This window comes from Centroberyx gerrardi, chromosome 12, assembly GCF_048128805.1.
Source record: "Centroberyx gerrardi isolate f3 chromosome 12, fCenGer3.hap1.cur.20231027, whole genome shotgun sequence".
Classification (NCBI taxonomy): Eukaryota; Metazoa; Chordata; class Actinopteri; order Beryciformes; family Berycidae; genus Centroberyx; species Centroberyx gerrardi.
Window position 1 is genome coordinate 25,768,648 of NC_136008.1, and position 18,712 is coordinate 25,787,359.

General features: G+C 41.4%; 2 protein-coding genes across 2 annotated transcripts in view; one reads left to right on the forward strand and one right to left on the reverse strand.

Moving 5' to 3' along the window:
- dnah5 (dynein, axonemal, heavy chain 5) overlaps positions 1 to 1,321 on the forward strand; it is a 106,776-nt gene extending 105,455 nt beyond the window's left edge. Inside the window, exon 88 of the mRNA XM_078287097.1 lies at positions 1,170 to 1,321. Within this exon, the coding sequence (XP_078143223.1) occupies positions 1,170 to 1,321 (152 nt within the window). The remainder of the gene's footprint in view (positions 1 to 1,169) is intronic.
- Positions 1,322 to 5,255: 3,934 nt separating this feature from the next.
- The window catches only part of adcy2a (adenylate cyclase 2a), an 86,358-nt gene continuing 72,901 nt past the window's right edge, over positions 5,256 to 18,712 (reverse strand). The window contains exons 19-25 of the mRNA XM_078287154.1: positions 18,351 to 18,435; positions 15,280 to 15,438; positions 12,722 to 12,868; positions 11,831 to 11,941; positions 8,972 to 9,083; positions 6,567 to 6,691; positions 5,256 to 5,408 (exon numbers count right to left, since the gene is read on the reverse strand). Of these exons, the coding sequence (XP_078143280.1) occupies positions 5,256 to 5,408; positions 6,567 to 6,691; positions 8,972 to 9,083; positions 11,831 to 11,941; positions 12,722 to 12,868; positions 15,280 to 15,438; positions 18,351 to 18,435 (892 nt within the window). The remainder of the gene's footprint in view (positions 5,409 to 6,566; positions 6,692 to 8,971; positions 9,084 to 11,830; positions 11,942 to 12,721; positions 12,869 to 15,279; positions 15,439 to 18,350; positions 18,436 to 18,712) is intronic.

Sequence of the window (18,712 nt, forward strand, 5' to 3'; positions counted from 1 at the left end):
TGTCAAGCAGACTAAGCGTTATTTATTTTGTCTGGGAATAGATTACCAGCAGTATGTGGCACAGTGTTTGTTCTGGATAAGACCAGACCGGATCCGGGCAGGCAGCGAGAGACGGGGCCCCTGTGGACGCCCGCAACAAAGTCTGCCCGGGAATGAATTAATGATCCAATGATACGCATAATGCGGTTTGTTTACACCGTGTCCCCCCAGCTTTTCACACAAGACGACTGCCTGCTGCGTTCATGTGTGTGTGTGTCGCTGCAAACGAGAAGGGGTGAGGGATAGATGAGCGTCTGTTCATGTGTGTGTGCCTGGTTATGAGTATGTGCGCCCGTCTATGAGGCTGTGTGTTTTTGTGGGTGCTTGTCTGCGAGGCCGGCTGTATGCGTACGCTTGCGCAGAGCCTTGAAAACCCATCTCCTACTTGTGACTCCCTCAAAGGGATTACTTTCATCCCCGTGTATATTCGCTCCGACGACCCACTTGACAAGGGTTGCTGGTTTTCTCCTGAAAAGGATTGTTGGTTTCCGTGCCGACGGGGGTTGTTTTTGTGGCACCGAGGACTTCTTTCTTAACCGTTTGTCCCTCCACTCTCTACAGTCCTCGGTTCCAGTCCGCTCAGTCAGAACATTACGAGGCGCCGAAGCCCCCAAACACTCACACGCCTCGTGATCGCACCACGTTTTTGCAGCCAGGGCCCATTATTATACTATTCAAGAGGGTACGGCGCGGTCGCAGAGAAGCACTCGACAGCACTCGAGCATGTTGGGACCGTGTCAGTGAGTTAACAGGCAGGCCACCAAGCACGAGTAGTGGGAAATAACCGTTGTTCTCCTAATCTGAATTATTTGCATGGTTTTAGAACATTTTGACACCATGAAACCAGATTGCTGAACGTGGCTGGTGGCATCTCTACAATAAGATAATATTTCATTGACTTACAATGAGGCTAGAGTGAGCTTAGTAGGACGCTGCTTCATTAGGACCTTAAGCTGCTGGTTCTGCTTCCATGTTGTATCCTTTCAGCCCCGTCATCCCAGTTCAGATGCACCCAGGGTCTGTGGTGGTGAGAGAAGGCTTCAGAACCTATCGATTATTTTGGATTTCCAATCGATGATTTTGCTTTGCAAGCAGCTCAAAGTGACGCGTTTTCCTTTTCTTCATTGCAGGTGTGAAGGATGCCCGCCTCTACTCCTGCCCCATCTACAAGAAGCCAGTTAGGATGGACATGAATTACATCGCAGCTGTAGACCTGAAGACTTCACCTCCACCAGAATACTGGATCCTGCGAGGCGTGGCGCTCCTCTGTGACGTCAAATAATCACTTCCTGTTTCAAAAGACTGAAAGTCACTCAAAACAATATGCAGCAACAATGCTGTCTTTCAAAAAGACAACATATAACCATGTAAATTATAATATTTTCTGTGCCTTTTCTTCATCCAATTCAAAAATGTTAAATCTTTTGTATTTTAAACTCCAATACTCAATCTAGTCTTTCAGAATGGAATTTGTGGGGTTTTTATTATTTTGATTTGATTGAATTGAAAGGGAATTGACCTCTACCCATAGTGTCCTTTTTTGCATTCCACATTCCTCTTTTACAGTAGTAACCATCACAAAAGTCTCCCAACATGCATCTATTCTTAATGATGCGCCTACAGTATCTTCCAGTGTTATCTAGTACTATTATTATCTAGTACTTGTTGAGGAAGAAATGGAAAAGTACCTATAGTAAGCAACATTCCTATATGCTCACTTAATATGTAACCTTTGACCCATATTTACACCTGAAGTGAGCATATAGGAATGTTGCTTAGTACAGGTACTTTTCCATTTCTCCCTCAACACACTGATGCAGTCATTACAGCCTGTTCTTTATGAAATGGTGCGAGGTTGGCAGGGCTGTCAACACACCATACATGCATAAGACAGAGACGTGCTTAAGTGGCTCCATGTGCACTAAATGAGTCAGCTTGTGCCTTATTAATCTACTTGATTAGTCTACTTGAATTTCATGCTCAACTCAACTTCAATCAGTAGCTGAGTAGAGGTTGATTTGTAAAACTAACAAGCGTGTGAAGCTTCACATACAGTTTATATTCATAAAAAAAATAAAAGTTGCACATCGTCAGTTCCCTGCACTGAAAAAAAATGGAGATGAATCAAGCCCCCGAATAGAAATGACCAAATTTGATGTTAGAAACATGGTCCATGGGAAAGTCCATATCAATGTTAATGTGTTGTGTTTGAGGTCAAAAGGTACTGCAGGACAGCTGTAGTGCGACTACTGAAGGTCTTTTATAGATGTACAAGTTCCTCAGGCACTTGCAATTTATGGTTGGAGGTTGCCAGGTCCACCTACAGTTAGAGAAATTACTTTTAGATCAGGATAAAGATGACATACATTTTTTTAAGTGAGGCCCTGAAACTTTTTTTTTAAGATTCAAGCCACATGCTGGAAGCTAAATACAAACAACAAATACAAAGAACCGATCATAGGATCTTTCTGTAGGCGACACCCTGGGTGCAATGCTTGACATCAGAGTAATGACAGTGACCGCTTTTCACTGTATTTCTAGTCATGCTCATGTTAATGATGGCCTAATGCTAATGATCATATTGAGTGTGCCTAACAGTCTAGTATGTTGTTGTTTTTGTGATATCTTTTACTCACATTACATTTTCAAATATAGATTTACTTGAACCCTTGAACTTCCCTTGAATGTGAACAGCAGTGTTTGCCCATATGAAAAGTAGACAGCACACTTAATGTTGTGCTACGCTGACTGATTTAACTTCAGCCCTACTTCCCCCTGATAAACCTAAAAACACATCAGGTTATAAATGGCATTGCCCAATGTCAAGCATGTATCACATTTCAGAGGCATAAAGATCTTATACCAAAAATGACTGGTTCTGTCTGTTCAGAACCTGATGGAGAGATCAGAGCCACATATCTGTCTGAGTTTTTGGGTGTTTGTAAATCCAGCCTAGCTCAGAGTTTGTTAAACTAGATCCAAAATGTTTAGATCCAAAAATGTGTTTGGTCCAATATTTCATCAGATGTGATCAGATGTGGATCTCAGACAAGAAAACATTTAAGAAGTCCTGCCTTAGAAGTAAGTAATGATAGTATTGCCACACTAGTCTGTGAACAAAGTATTATCAGATGAAACGTTGTGAATCTATTTTTGTACATCCACTATTGTGACAAAATAGCGTGCATATTTCTAGAGAAAGATGATAGCGTTTTGATTCTATTAAAATCTTATAAATAACTCTTGTAGCTTTGTATCTCTTGTATCTTTCACAAGATATCCATCATGCAGCGGAGCTTAATATTGCCGAATATTCGGCATGTTGAAAAAAGGTTGTGTTCATTAGCCGGAGACATTCTTCATCCTAAATAAAGCCACAAAGGGGACACTAATTAGGAACGTATACGTGGCAGCTTGATGAGAGTTATGTTGACAGTCTGAAAAACAGACTTGTCACACCGGATTGATTCCATTTGTAGTTTATTTGATTTCAACCCTTTCAACAGAAATAACCTTCATCCAGCACTGTCACACTTTCACTGTGTGCCTCACAAAGAGCAGTTCTGGTTGGTAAAGGGAGAATCAATCCAGTGTGCAGGGATATTTTTATCATTGTCCTGCCATTTATATCAAGTACCTGGTTAAATATAGTCCTTTTTTTTTAATCCCAAATAAGAACCTTGCAGTCTCATCAGGCAAAATGATAACTTCTCACAAGACTGAAATACATACAAATTTTAATGAAGTTTTTACAAAAAAACAATGGCATCATCAAAACATCAAAACACTTTTTTGGTAGTATTTTCTTTTCTTACAAAACCACCGTACTGTACACACTCTAGCTACCCTGTACACAGACCTGGCTTGGGCTTCCCAAATGCAAATCCTCAGACTAGAATCATCTTTACCCCTTTGACTTGCAGCGACTGCATCTTCATGGTTCAGATCTGATGCTCGTCTGAACAGGAACAAACACATCTGATTTCCCTGCTTAGACAGCCATCTAAACATCAGATCTATTTTAATCTTTTGGGTAAATACAGTCAATGAAGATGATTCAAGTGCAAAGATGCTTTTGGGAAACCTGGCCTTGCATGAATATCATCATATATCCATAGTTGTTTTTTTTATATATTTTATATTTTCTGTATATGGTCCTATGGTCCTAGACCACCTGTAAATACATCCAAGATTTCGTGCATCTAAGAACAAGGTGGACGGAGGTATGTACACTTATGTCTGTCTCCTTGTCGCTTGTTTGTGTTATTTTAAACAGGAACAGCTCATCTATGCAGCAGTGGTCATGGATCATTTGTCTTTCTTTCATTTTAATAGCACAACTCCCATCTGTGGCTATTCTTCTGTGACCATTTTGCATCCCTCTAAAGATTTGGTTAAAGTGGGGACACCGAATGGTAAAATGGCGACCCGTACATGTGGGGCGTTCTTCAGAAAGCCACATCGCACTTCTGACAGCAACCTTCCTAATACATTCAAAGCCATTTTGCCCGGTTTGTAGACATTATCAACAATGTCCATATGGAACAGCTGCACGGCATCAACAAACTACAGCATATTCAAGTTTGCCTTGACTGATGATCCAAAACATCAACATCTCATTCTCTTCTTCTCTTGTTAACTCTGTACTTCTTTGGGTGCCCTCCACGTTGTAAAATAGTTGCCTTGGACTTTGTTGCTACAACACAATATGTGGCTGCTGTCTGTGGCCGCTACAGTCCTTCATCATTTGACATCCAAACTGTGATCTTCTGGATTCTGTTCTTGATGCACCTGGCTGGAAAAGAGGCTTTCACGGCACGGTGAATTCCTGCCTCCCACAACTGAGTCCAAATACGAATTTCGATGATTTCAAATGCTTTTCTCTGATTTCTCTGACACAACGGCAGAACTGTCTGAAATATGCCACCAGGACAATTCCTGATCCAACAGTCAAATTACAATATACTCCAGGGGTATTGCCTACTTGCTGTACACGCTACACTTACAGTTACATAAGTGACAAAATGTATACTACAGCTGTGGCGTAGGGAACAGTAAAATCAAGATTTTTGTCCCTTTATGGTGCGGATCTGATTGCCTCGTGCCTTGTTTTGTTTCCGTTTCAAACAGCCGTGAGAAGATCGGAGCTTTACCGTACGGAGTCAAAAATCAGATGTGTTGTGCCTGTGTAAATCCAGCTTGTGTCGAACCCGATCTCACGGCATTACATTCCCCTGGGACAGTGAGCGGGTCATCTCCGTGTGCACGAAGTAGGTCTTGAGCTCTCCTTTGCCCTTGACGTTGATGATGCCTCGGCAGGAGCACATGTAGCCCAAGGTCAGGAGGATGCGACTCGTCTCCTCCGTCACCTACAGGGAGAACCAGATGGGTAATGTCTGTCTGTTATCGTTATTATTAGCAATGATGAGAAATGTTCAGTTATGCCAAGTGGATGACCAAAAAGTACTTTCATTCATGACGAAATAACACTCTGAAATGACTGGATGTAACTTCAATGTGAAATATTTTCTCAACCCTAACCTTATGATTAATTTCAAACAAGATTGTCAAAATACATAAAGTACACTCACATGAGCCTGCACTACATGTTTAATCTCATCATGCAGCATTACAGGGATTACAATCGTCAGAGCTCATGTGTGAAATTCAATTTGTAGTGGAAACTATCTGAAATCACATCAAGCGTTGAAGCTTCCAGGCAACAATGAAAGGATAAAACATTTGGCTTGAGTCATAAATGACCTTGGATGACCAAAAGTTCTCTCTTGGGCTTTCATATGCAGGTGAAGTCGACACACGCTTGGAAATATGTGTGCTGCCTTGGAATAGCTGAGCATTTCTTATCATTGCTTCCACATATGTGAAAATATCGGCAGGTAATCTCGGCACGCGGTGGGCGAGTTGAAAGCGCTGCAGTTTTGCGTTACGATGCGGCAGATGGGTTTGATCTGGGAAGTCTGATACAACCCTCTGCAGGCTGAATGATTTCCCAGAGCCACGTGCCACGGAGATCTCAGACCAATTCTACCTTATCAAACTATGTCACACAATGTCGAGATGATGCGATGTCCTTGGTGGCTCAATATGCCACAGGTGGAGGGAAAGGGTGATGTATCTTTAAAACATCTGCATTGACATTTAAAGAGCGGTCTGCTTCTACCAAAAAAGAACATAATCCAACAGAAAAATCTAAAAATGGTAAGTTCATTTTTGCTTCCATTAGCAAAATATAAGTCTTCTATAGTAATGTCTTTGGCTTCAGTGATAATATATAAAAGCAGAACCATCATGACAGTGCATGTAATATATTATATGGCATAAATACAGTTGTAGCCATCATTCTGTCTTCTGTTCAGGCATCAGAAAACACCGGGAATGTTCGGTAAAGTAATCGATTAAGAGTTTTCTGCCAAAATATGCCTGTTCAACTCTACTTTGGCCACATTTGAGAAGGAAAAGACCAGTGCCTACCATGAATGCATCACAGAAAATGGCAAGTGAATTACCTGTATTTTCCCCAGGACTCCAGTGCTGTCCATTCTGCTGGCTACATTCACTGTGTTCCCCCAGATATCATACTGTGGTTTCTGGGCTCCGATTACTCCAGCTATCACTGGACCATGGTTGATACCTGACAAAGGAAACCAAGCAATCAGTAAACTATTTACCCACTGCTGCTGCTTTTACGTCTGCCTCCTGTATGTACTGACCCAATGTTCTTTTTTACTGTTTCTCTATTGATTGATGAGACTATTTGGTCTGATTTTAATCATTTATTTTCTGCATCTGAATGTGAATGTATCTTATTGTACACACATACACACAACTCCATGAGTAATCAACTTCCAACTATAGCTTCCCTTAGCATTCCCTGCCACCACTAGCATTGCTTTTACTTTGCCATGTGTTGGAAGTTGTATATGTATGTAAACATCGTTTTAAAGTGTTCACACATGTTGACATACTCATCTTAAATGTGATGAGATAGTGGCATTATGGCTCCGATGTTATACTTTAATAATGTTGGAGAAAATATATGAAAATCAACCGTTGTGGCTACTGATTAATTATTGAGTTGAGACAGAAGAGCACTTATAACGAGGCCCTCAGTAAGAGCTACGGCTTTGAGAATGAGCCACGCTTTTCACAAGATCTCATCAGAACATGTGAGGAAGTGGAAGTTAAACGCAGCTGGACTCCTCTAATCCCCGACGCTCTGGGCAGTTACACTAAGCGGGATCTGTGGCTTTTCACAACGCTGAGCCGACACTGGGCCTCTCTTTACTTTGGCTTCCGAGTCAATTTCCAGATTGCTGGAAATCGCAATCTGCACAAGGCAGCACACACACTGGTTGTGTCCAGTCACTGTGGGTGGGGACTTGTACCCTGCTCTGATGAAGCGTTTTAGGCCTGTGTGGAAGCAGTGGGGATGTACAGTAACACACACACACACACACACACACACACACAGGCACTGCTGAGTTAATGGAGCGCCCCACGCTGGGATCTTTACAAACAGGTTGGAGGTATCGAACTCTGGCTCTTACCGCATGCAGTGAGCTGGGACCTGCCTGCCTGCTTTCCTCTTCAATGTTCCTTGTTCTAATGTTCTCTCTCTCTCTCCCTCTCTCTCTCTCTCTCTCTCTCCCCCTCCCTCTCTCTCTCTCTCACGTGTCAAATGCTAAACCCACTGCCTCACTGACTTTCTTCCTCGCTAGGGATTTATCTTTCATACAGGAAATGGCTTTATTATGTTGCCACGTCTAAGTGCTCCTCAGTATAGGATACGGTCTACCTCTTGGAATGTTATCGCATCTGTTGTAAACGGCCTCTCTTCAGCCATAAGCAGCAAACATGAATTTTATGTTCAAGTTATTTCTACAATACCACAATACCACTACCTTAATGGTTATAGAAATATAACCATTAAGGTAGTGGTGCCTGAACATGAACCTCATTGGACGGAGACACAGAACCACAGTTTTTTGGAGCGCAAGTAAGCTAACTGCCAAACTTGAATAGCAAAGAAGAAACTCAAACAATAAAAAAAATGGCAATGACTTATTTTTCATTCATTCATGACCATGGCATTGATGATGTTGGAAGGTCAGCAGCTAGCTAACTAGCTTACCTAGATAGCTATAGGCTAGTATGGCTAGTTTGAACTTGGAAGGTCATAGGATAACTAGATAACTTAGCATGGCTAGATCGCATTTCTTCAGGCTTCATAGTATTAGCTTACTCCTCTCTTATCCCTTGTATTTTTCACTGGGCTTCATTCAGTCTAACATTACTCTGTGGTTCTTTGGCTCCGCCCACTGAGGTTTACAATTTTCAGCTAATCATATGGAAATTATTTCACTCCCGAATTAATTCTTGCACCCGTTGCATAGCTACTACTTCCAGTTCCACTGCATGGAAATCTGATAAATGTTGACAAAGATCTTCAATAAGTTCTAGGTGACCATAGGTTTACATAGACCCTATGCTACATATCAGAACTGCAGTTTTGTTTCTAAAGACAGGGGTATTGAATATTTTCCATTCTCATTAGGTGATCAGTAACATTGACACTAGTTTGGTTATCCCAAATGTCATCTGAGATAAAGGTAAAATTATGTTCAAATGAAATTGGATTCATAAAGCAACCTGCCAGCCAATTTGGCTTTCATATAACAACAGACAAAAGGCATTGATACAGTGAGTAAAACTGCTCTTTTTAGCTGGTGCCATGGTTTTAACATGGTTTAGCATGTCCCATAAATGACCCATAATCAAAAACTGATTCATGTTTTGCCTCATACTCATCTTTCCATGTGCAGCTCATATTACAATATAGACGACTCAACCTTCGCTCGCTCTTGCAACACTTACTGTATGCTTTTGATTGTAGACTGTGAGTGTAACTCACCAACTCTGAGTTTGAAGTCGTTGAAGGAATGTTTGTTGATGACATCCAGCTTCCCCACCAAGGCAAACGCAAACTCCAGCATGGTTCCTATGTGCATGTACTGTCTGTCATGCTCCTGGGAAGACGAGCAGGAACACAGACAACAACACATTCATTTTTAGTAACAGATGTGCATGTTTTTATTGCAGCCAGATAAAGTGATGAAAGCTGGTGTGAACAAAGACATGGGTGATTGGAGGTGATGGGGATGGCATCAAAAATGATTACACGCACGGCGTCTGGAAGATATATATATTGAAAAAAACTTTATGCCATTTTGAGCAAGATTTAAGACCAATTTCACCACATGATGTTGAAGCATCCACGGACATCTGTGAGAATTTTTTGAGGTTTTTCCACTGATAAAATTGAAAACATTCGATCACTGTTCCCTCCCCCTCTCTCTGACACCCCGCCCCAAAGCGTAGGGGGCTCGCCTACCTTTAATCATTTTCAACCGGTTTCCTTGTCTGAGTTGAGGAACATAGTCGTGCACATGAAACCCACTACCTCTCCCCATGATGTTGTGCCCTCCCATATCATAAAAGATACTTTTGATATAATTGGACCTAGCATCCAAGTTATTATTAATTCTTGCTTAGCCTCTGGCACTGTCCCCGCATGTTTTAAACACGCAGTTGTCCAGCCTCTGCTCAAAAATCATAACCTTGACGTTAAATGTTTAAATAACTATCGGCCCATCTCTAAATTGCCATTTGTCTCAAAAATAATGGAGAAAATTGTCCTGTCACAACTACAACCATTCCTGAATACCAACGAGATCCTTGATCCATTTCAATCAGGGTTCAAAGCCCTCCACAGCACTGAAACAGCTCTGTTAAAAGTGACAAACGATCTGTTACTCTCTGTTGACTCTGGGGAAAATGCCATCCTGGTTTTACTAGATCTCAGTGCTGCCTTCGATACTGTGGATCATCACATCCTTTTGACACGTCTCGAACAGTGGGTTGGTATTAAGGGTACAGCACTAAACTGGTTTAAATCCTATCTTAAACATAGGACATTCTCAGTGGCTTTAGGTCAGTTTTCCTCTTCCTCTGCCCCTGTCACCTATGGGGTCCCTCAGGGATCCATCCTGGGGCCAGTTCTATTTTGTCTGTACATGCTCCCTCTTGGAAACATTATTAGGAAATATAACATGTCCTGTCACTTTTATGCTGATGATTCACAGCTGTACCTCCCTCTAAAATCTAGGGATTCCCTACAGCCTCTCCTGGACTGTTTCGAGGACATTAAAGGCTGGATGGCAAATAATTTCCCTCAGCTAAACAGTAATAAAACTGAAGTAATTATCTTTGGTCCCTCTCAGTCCAGAAGCCATCTCGCCAGTAAGCTAGGACACCTCACCCCGTATGTGAAGTCACATGCAAAAAACCTGGGTGTTATCTTTGATTCTGAGCTCTGTCTCGTTAAACAAATCAGTTCTGTTGTAAAAAATAGTTACTATCAGTTAAGAACCATTTCCAAACTCAAGCCAATTCTGTCTTTCAATGATATGGAAAAAGTAATTCATGCCTTCATTACATCACAACTGGACTATTGCAATTCCCTTTATTTAGGCCTTCCCCAGTCTTCATTAACTCGCCTGCAGATGGTCCAAAATGCAGCTGCAAGGATGTTGACTGGTACTTAAAAGCGTGAGCACATCACCCCAGTCCTAGCCTCTCTTTAGAATTCAATTGAAGACCTTGCTGATTGCTTTCAAAGCTCTTAAAGGTCAGGCCCCATCTTATATCACAGACCTTATTCACTGGCACTCAGCTCCTAGGTCTCTTAGATCTGACAACAAATTTCTCTTGTATGTCCCATGGTCACGACTAAAACTAAAAGGTGACAGAGCCTTTGCAATTGCTGCTCCACGATTGTGGAACCAGTTGCCATTAGATATTAGATGTGCTCCCTCCATCTCTGTTTTTAAATCTAGGCTGAAGACACATTTTTATTCTCTGGCCTTTTTGGCCCACTAATCTTTTAATCTGTTGTTATGTCTATAACTCTGTATTTTGTCCTTTGTTGTTGCTTGTTGTTGTCGGTGGTATGTTTCTCCTTGTGCTTTATTTTTACTTTGTATTTTAATGTTCTTTTGTACAGCACTTTGGTCAGCTCAAGCTGTGTTTAAATGTGCTCTAGAAATAAACTTTATTTACTTACAAAATAAATCTGAAAACTTATATATATAAAAAATATATAATATAAAAAATATATAAAAAATATATATTAAAAAAAAAAAGTCTATGTTTAACAGGATTCAAGACCTTTTAAGGCCTTGAATTTCAATAATTAAGTGAAGACATTTGGTAAGATGATCTGAGGGAGTTTTCGCTTGCCAACTATCCTCCTTGAACCATGAACCAATTGCCAAGTGAACACAGTAAATAGCACATTGAGATGGAGTACAAGTTTTAAGGTGATCTTAGTTGCTCAGGAGATGCTGCTCCTAGGTAAAACAAGTATGCAAAATAATATAATACCTAGCAGCAGAGATGGTAATGATAATGTGCTGCTGTACTGCACTCAAAGGAACAACACAGGTCGTAATCTTGTTCAAAGAAGAGTAACGGTATTATCAGGGATGGGGCAATTCATTTTTTACTAAACTAATTTAGGAAAATGTAAAGTCACAAATTCAATATCTTTGTGCTTAGAAAGGTCAACGTCCTGTATTGAATAAATAATTGAATGCTTGGTCATTAACCAATGAATAGCAGTTTCGGGTTATAATCTGAATTGATGGAACTAAAAAACTCCAAGTGTGTGTGTGTGTGTGTGTGTGTGTGTGTGTGTTTGTGTTGAGCATACCTGTGTTGTGTACTCAGGCCCGGGTGATGCGTTCAGCCCAGTAGCAGCCATGTAAGTGCTGCCAATGGTCTTGATCTTCTCCACCCCACTGAATTTAGGCTTGGACAGCAGCTACACACACACATGCACACGCACACGCACACAGACACAGACACACACACACAAAAGGACTAATGCACATGAGGCTTTCATGGAAACAGTCATGCTCTAGCTGTATACACATGATACGTCAAAGAAACCATAGGAATATATGCTATAGATCTATACAGTATAAGTTTTAGAAGTGACAACATTTTTATAAAGAACAATATCCCAACTCCATATGCAGTGTTCCGTTAATAAATAAGAGGCATTGATGCTTTCTGGCAGGTTTTTGGCTGTAAAATGTAACTACATCACATTGTGAAGAATCTGAGCAGAAAACATACATGGTTGGTATCAAAGCATCCAATCACAAAGCAGCAAAGCAATGCCCTTACAAAAAAGTTACATGTGAAAACCCACATGTGAATTCAAAGCACATGTACTTTTTGGACACATGTTGGGTTTCATACGTGATGTGAACATGTGAATGTCCCACCTGTGAATTGTCTCTGCATGTGAAATCAAGTGTTCACATGTGAAACAAATATTGTCATATGTAATGTCAGATGAAAATGTTCAAATCTCATGTAATGTCAGAATACAACGTGAAAAAGATTGTTCACATATGAAAACCGGCATGTGTCCAAAAGGCACGTGTGCTTTGAATCCACATGTGCATTTTCACATGTAACATTTTTGTCAGGGTGATTTTCCTCGGTTTCTTCCAAGCATTGGAAACACTGTCAGCCAGTTACCATTATTCATGATGCACGTTCCTGATGTTCAAAAAGGCCCAGCGTTAATTACCTCATCAAAATCAGCGATGATCTCGTTGAGGAGCCTGAGGCACTCCAAGCCTTCCTTGTTGACGTCAGACTCGGTGTAGAACTCTTTAAAGTCCGGGATGGAGGCGAACATGACACACACCAGGTCATAGGACTGGTGGTACAGATCCTGCGGGACAAAAAACAGGACTTGTTGTTATCATGGAAAGGAACAGGAGATGTGATCCTAAAGACAAAACGCAGACATTAGCTCGGAGAGACGCAAAGTTATAAAAGCCAATCCACAGACTTTAAAATGGAAGGAATGTACACAAGATACTAAATGATAAACCACAGACTTTAAACATGGAGCAAAAAAAACACAAGACAATATCCTAAAACGACAGAAAGTGCTATAACATGGATGGGACACAGACAAGACAAGGTTTTTTTTCCTGTGTAAATCCAGGCTTGTACACCTTGACAATACTCTCCAAGGAAAACAACAGACTTTAGTTGGATTTACACACAAACAGAACATTGGATGATAACCTTTTCCAGCCCATTTCAGATCATTGATTTAATCAGTGTCTACCCCCCCCGCAGGCAGCATATAAGTTAGTGGTACTTTTTCAACAGCTGCACCTCTCTACAGTATACTGTGTAGAATCACAGACAGTCAGACACCACACAGACTTGTCAGAAAGTGATCTTAAACTGGAAAGACAAATAGTTAAGGAGGCAAATCACTCAATCCACCAAAACAAGTAATAGTTACTCTACTTTAGACTAGCAGCTTGCCTCTGGGTGCTCTTCAAGTGCAGGAATAAGAGTAATTTGCTGACTCGTCATTCTGAATTTTTGGCAGAAGCAGCATTCATATTTAAGTACACAAAAACTGCCACGACCTCTACCGCATCCTCTAAACTTCTGACAACGAAAACTTTACTTTTTACAGTTCTCACCCTCAGAGGCACTCGGGGGATATGACAGGATTCACAATGTTGCATAAACTGAGTCACACAGAAAAAGGCATCACATTCGTCTGCGCCGGGGTTTCACAGAGTGTTTTGTCAATCTTGGTAAAGCGCTACCCAAATGCTAGACATTTCAAAAATGTTTTTAATTTGTCTGGCAAGGACTTTACCTAGTATCCAGTAAAAAAGTACCTTTATTTGCTGTCTGTCGCTGTACTTCATATTTTTCAAATGGTGTGAGGCCACGGCCACACTGATCCATTGTGTCTGTCCGTCTCTGTTCATTTCAATTCACTTTCAATGAGAGCTGTCCGCTGTCTGGGCAGCACTGATGACGCGTCCGTCTCCGTCAGATTTCCGTCCGCTTTGACGGACAGAAAGTTCAACCCAGTTGAACTTTTTCTGGACGGACGGATCCGTCACCGTCCGTTTAGCAAATATGAGACGTTCCTACTTTTTTTTTTTAATCAGCGAACACGTTGACGTTCCAAAACAGCCCAATGGACAGAAATCTATCCGTCAATAATTCTGTCCGTTTTCTGACGGATCAGTGTGGCCGCGGCTTAAAATGTTTTTCAAAATTCTTGTTTGATTACGGGCACTTTTCAATTAATATTTGGAGGAATAGTAATATGAATGTGCCACTTTGTTTTTGATTTTTTTTTTGTTCTTTTTATGACATACACTCACCGGCCACTTTATTAGGTACACCTATCTAGTGCCGGCTGGTCACCTGTTGCTATAGCCCAGTTATCATAAGGGCCAACAACTTGTGTGTTGTGAGATGCCCTTCTGCACATCACTGTTGTAAAGACTGTTATTGGAGCATTTGTGGCCTTTCAACCAGTCTGCCCATTCTCCTCTGACCTCTGACCTCTCTTATTAACAAGCTGTTTTCTCTCACTGGATGTTTTTTGTTTCTCGCACCATTCTCAGTAAACTCCACAGACTGTAGTGTGAAACTCCCAGGAAGGCAGCAGCTGCTTCTGAGCTGCTGAACCAACAGTCAGACCACAGTCAAAGTCACTTAGATCACACATCTCGCCCATTCTAATGTTTGGTTGAAGAAAAAACTAAATGTCTGCATGCTTTATATACTGAGTTGCAGCCACATGATTGGCTGTTTGGAGGAGCAGGCTATTTGTGTTAACGAGCAGCTGTACCTAATAAAGTGGCTGGTGAACAGTATATGCCATGTTTTCTACACCTTATGCTATCCATTTCAATTATGCTCTGACAGTGAGGCTTACCTTACATAGCAATGCATGTCTCATGATATCTATATAATACATGCAAGAATACAGTTTTTTGGTTGGATTAACTACCAACATAGCAGGGTTTTCCAAACTTTCCCATACTGTATATTTGCTCCAAACCTATTCTATTGACTTGCAACAAAGATTAGCCTTGAGGTAAGCTGCTTCTGGGATGCCTCACCCATAGCTAATGTAGATACTACCGTGCAGCTATTGGTACTGCAAGGCATCAGCAGTACGTCAGCATTGCAGCAGTCATTCAGAAGTGGAACATGTATGATGCTATCATCTGTACAATAATATAAAATAACAATCTGACTAAGAATACAAAAATATATATCCACAGCAATAACCAGTGTCATGCTCACCTCGTTCTTCCAGTTGCGTGCCAGGAAGTGTTCTGCAACATGCGCCGGCAGGACGTTCTCCAGCAAGACCCGGTTGAGGTTCTCCATGGTCTCGATCTCCTCGCACTCCCTCTTGAACTTGTTCTTCCACAGGAAGTCTAACCTACAGTAATATTCATTCTGTTACAAGAGGACACAGAGGTGAAGAGACCGAAGGTACAGCTGTACAGCTTGCTTCCATCAAGTCACAGAGAAAAAAAAAAAAGAAAAAAAGAAAAGAAACGACTGCAAGTGTGGATTCCACAGAAGAAGGCATACGACAGAAAAAAGAAAGACGTCACAGTGAAAAGAAAGAGCTACAAATGTGTCATGTTTGCCAAACAAATATGACGTCCATCAAGAAAGAAAGCAAGAAAGAAAGAATTATTTATGTGGCTTCTGTCAAATCACAAAACAGAAATAAAAAAATAACAGAAAAGCTACACACATCTATTAGTAAGTCACACTGCAAATGTCACTGCAGTTTTATCCACAATAACAAAATGTCACAAAAAACATGACAAGATCAACCGCACTACATTAGCAGAAGTATTGAAAAATACAGTGCAAGGCAAGAAACAGTAAAACGTTGAAAGGCTGATGATGAATTGCCAATTTCACTGCGGGTGTCGAGGGCTACAACGCATAATATGACATTTCATTTTCTTCCATATTGTATGAAGAGCTCACGGCTCAGGTGCCAGAGATGATGATAAATCTATTCCTATTTAAGCCTCTTGTTCTTCATAATGTCACCCGATTATCACTGTATCTCTTCTTGACAATTAATCACTGTGAATTCTCCCGAGAGCGCGCGGCACAATGAACTGATTTGATGGAGTGAATGCATCAATCAGGCAGAATCAAATGTGAGAAATGTGGAAGATGAACTGAAGGGAAAAACGGCAACTGAGCAGTAAAAAAACAACAACACATAACCAAGCAGAGAAAGTGAAAGTTAATATGGGAAATATAATTACTTGTGACAAGCCATGGAGAGAGAGAGAGAGACAGAGGGAGTACAAGAGTGTAAAGAGAAAAGTGTGTGTGTATACACATCAGGGAAGCAGCGTGTGAGTCTGAGTAGATATTAATAAATGGCATCTGTTATTTTTGCTGCACAGACGGTTGCACCTGGCGCCTTCTCATTGGGCTGAAGACATTAGTAATTTGTCTGCCGCAAACACATTTATTAGCCGCCCAAACTCAATCTCGCTCTACTTAATATTCGCGTCGAGAGAATTGCAGCTCTGTATCAAAATCCACCAGCCCTTGTTGCTGACTGCTTAATTTCCTATTTCCCAATATTTGCGAGAGCGTTTTTAAAGATAGCCCCAGTGTTGCGTTCGGGGTAAAGGGAAGATTTTTCTGTGAAGTACACCCATAGGGAATTTAGAGTGCGTCACCAAAGGCGCATTAGGAAAACATCCCTTTTTAGGGCCTGGAAAGCTTATGCTATCCCTGCATTATATCCAGATTTAAAAAATGCACATAGTAAATACCCTAAGTGTACTGTGACGCAAAACTAGCGTCTCTCCAGTGACTCCTCACCTGAAACGTCTAATTAATTGCTTTCTGGGTGGAGCAAGAGTATAGTAGTATGGGAAGCATGCAGCAGAAAGTGGGACTTTTGCCTACATCTGCATATCCTCTCATGTAGTTCTCCGTTTTAATTCCCTTGGTAAAAAAAGGGAGGGTAGCAGGCGTGCTGTTGTTTCAATAGTAGTGGGGCCCGAGGGATCAGCTGTGGCCCATTTACTGATAAGCTTGGATATAAAACTGTATTACTCTCCCCATGTCTTGTCCCACTGACCCAGTGCCTTGCTTTCATCCTGCCTTGCAGTCTATTCTAAACCATACGTTTAAAAATAAACACACACAGTGAAACACTTGGGTATATTCTACAGGTACTGTGTTATCTATATTTGTGTAAGCATTAGTTTAGAGTATAAATGTAGATATACTTAGACTGTAAAAAGTAGGGATGGGACAATATATCGAAATTCAATATATCGCGATACAAAAATGTGACAATATGTATCGCGGGGCAGAAAAATGAGTCGCGATATTAGCTGCATTTTATTCTGCTGTAGTAATCACAAATGACACAGCTTGATCATCACAGTTTCACAAGCTCTCCATCCAAATTATATTATTTACACTTTGCATTTTTACATTGTTGTTTACATTCTAGCAAGCCAGTGCCATCGCTAGAAAGATTGGTGGCTCAGAAATAAACAGAATTCTGCACAGTTAGACTTTGTTGTCATGGAACTTTTATTTGTTACATCGCATTGCGTATCGAATCGTATCGGGAGATAAGCATATCGTCCCATCCCTACCAAGTACAGCTGAAGTCAGTACTCAGACTGCAGCTTACAGAGCAGACTGGTGCCCCAGCTGTGGGCCAGCCTCTAGCCTCCAGTATGCAGCCTGCAGCGCAGCATAACACAATATCTTAGGTCCCTGCGTCGCCTGGCTAGTAAATCTAAAAGTCCACATGAGCCGCTGTAGCCCTGCCTGCATAAATCACTGGTTCAGAGTGGACGGTGGGCGGTTAGACAAACTAGTCTCCTGATGCCTCTCTCGCACAGCAGCCTCGCAGCCTCTCAGGAGTTACATCATGCCGCGCCGAACGTTTTTTAATTCTAGAAGATAGATGGCGGCTGCTATCTCTTCCCAAGCTCAGAGGTAATAAAGGTATATATAGAGAGAGAGGTGACATGGGTCCCATTTTATCCGCATTTAAATGAAGCTTTGACAAGCTAGAAAGTAGGTGCTGAAGCAGTGGGCTATATTAAGATCATTTGGTTGCATTCTTCTTTTTGTGACAGTAGGGGGGGGGGGGGATGTTCAGAAAGTGCAAATAAATGGTGAGATAGAGAAAAGAAGAGGGGAGTGCGGCGGCGATGTTGACGTAAGAGCAGAGAATGGATTCATCCTGGAAACAGGATGCAAACAGGAGAGAAAGCAAAGCGTCTGAAGGCTGTGAAGGTGAGTGGGTGCAGGAGGGAGGCGATAGCGCCAGTCACACTATTATACTGTGGACCTACCTGTCTGGCAAGCACAAGCAGAGTGATGAAGAAGATGAAGAGAGAGATAGAGCCCATTGTCTTCAGGTCTTTGAGAACTCCAGGCCTTGAAGGGTAGAGAAAAAAACAGAGAAACGAGTGCATATGAGAGAGAGAGAGAGAGAGAGAGAGAGAGAGAGAGAGATGAAGACAGAGTGAATAGAGAAAAGTGAGGGAGAGAAGAAAGGAGGTATAAAATTAGAAAAAGAGGGGAGACAGAGGAATAAGGGGAGAGAGTGAGAAAGTAAAAGACAGAGAGAGAGATGAGAAAGAGAATTTAATTAGAAATTCAGATTGCAATCAGCGGTCCAAGACACATGTCACATGATTGGCCGGCAGACCGT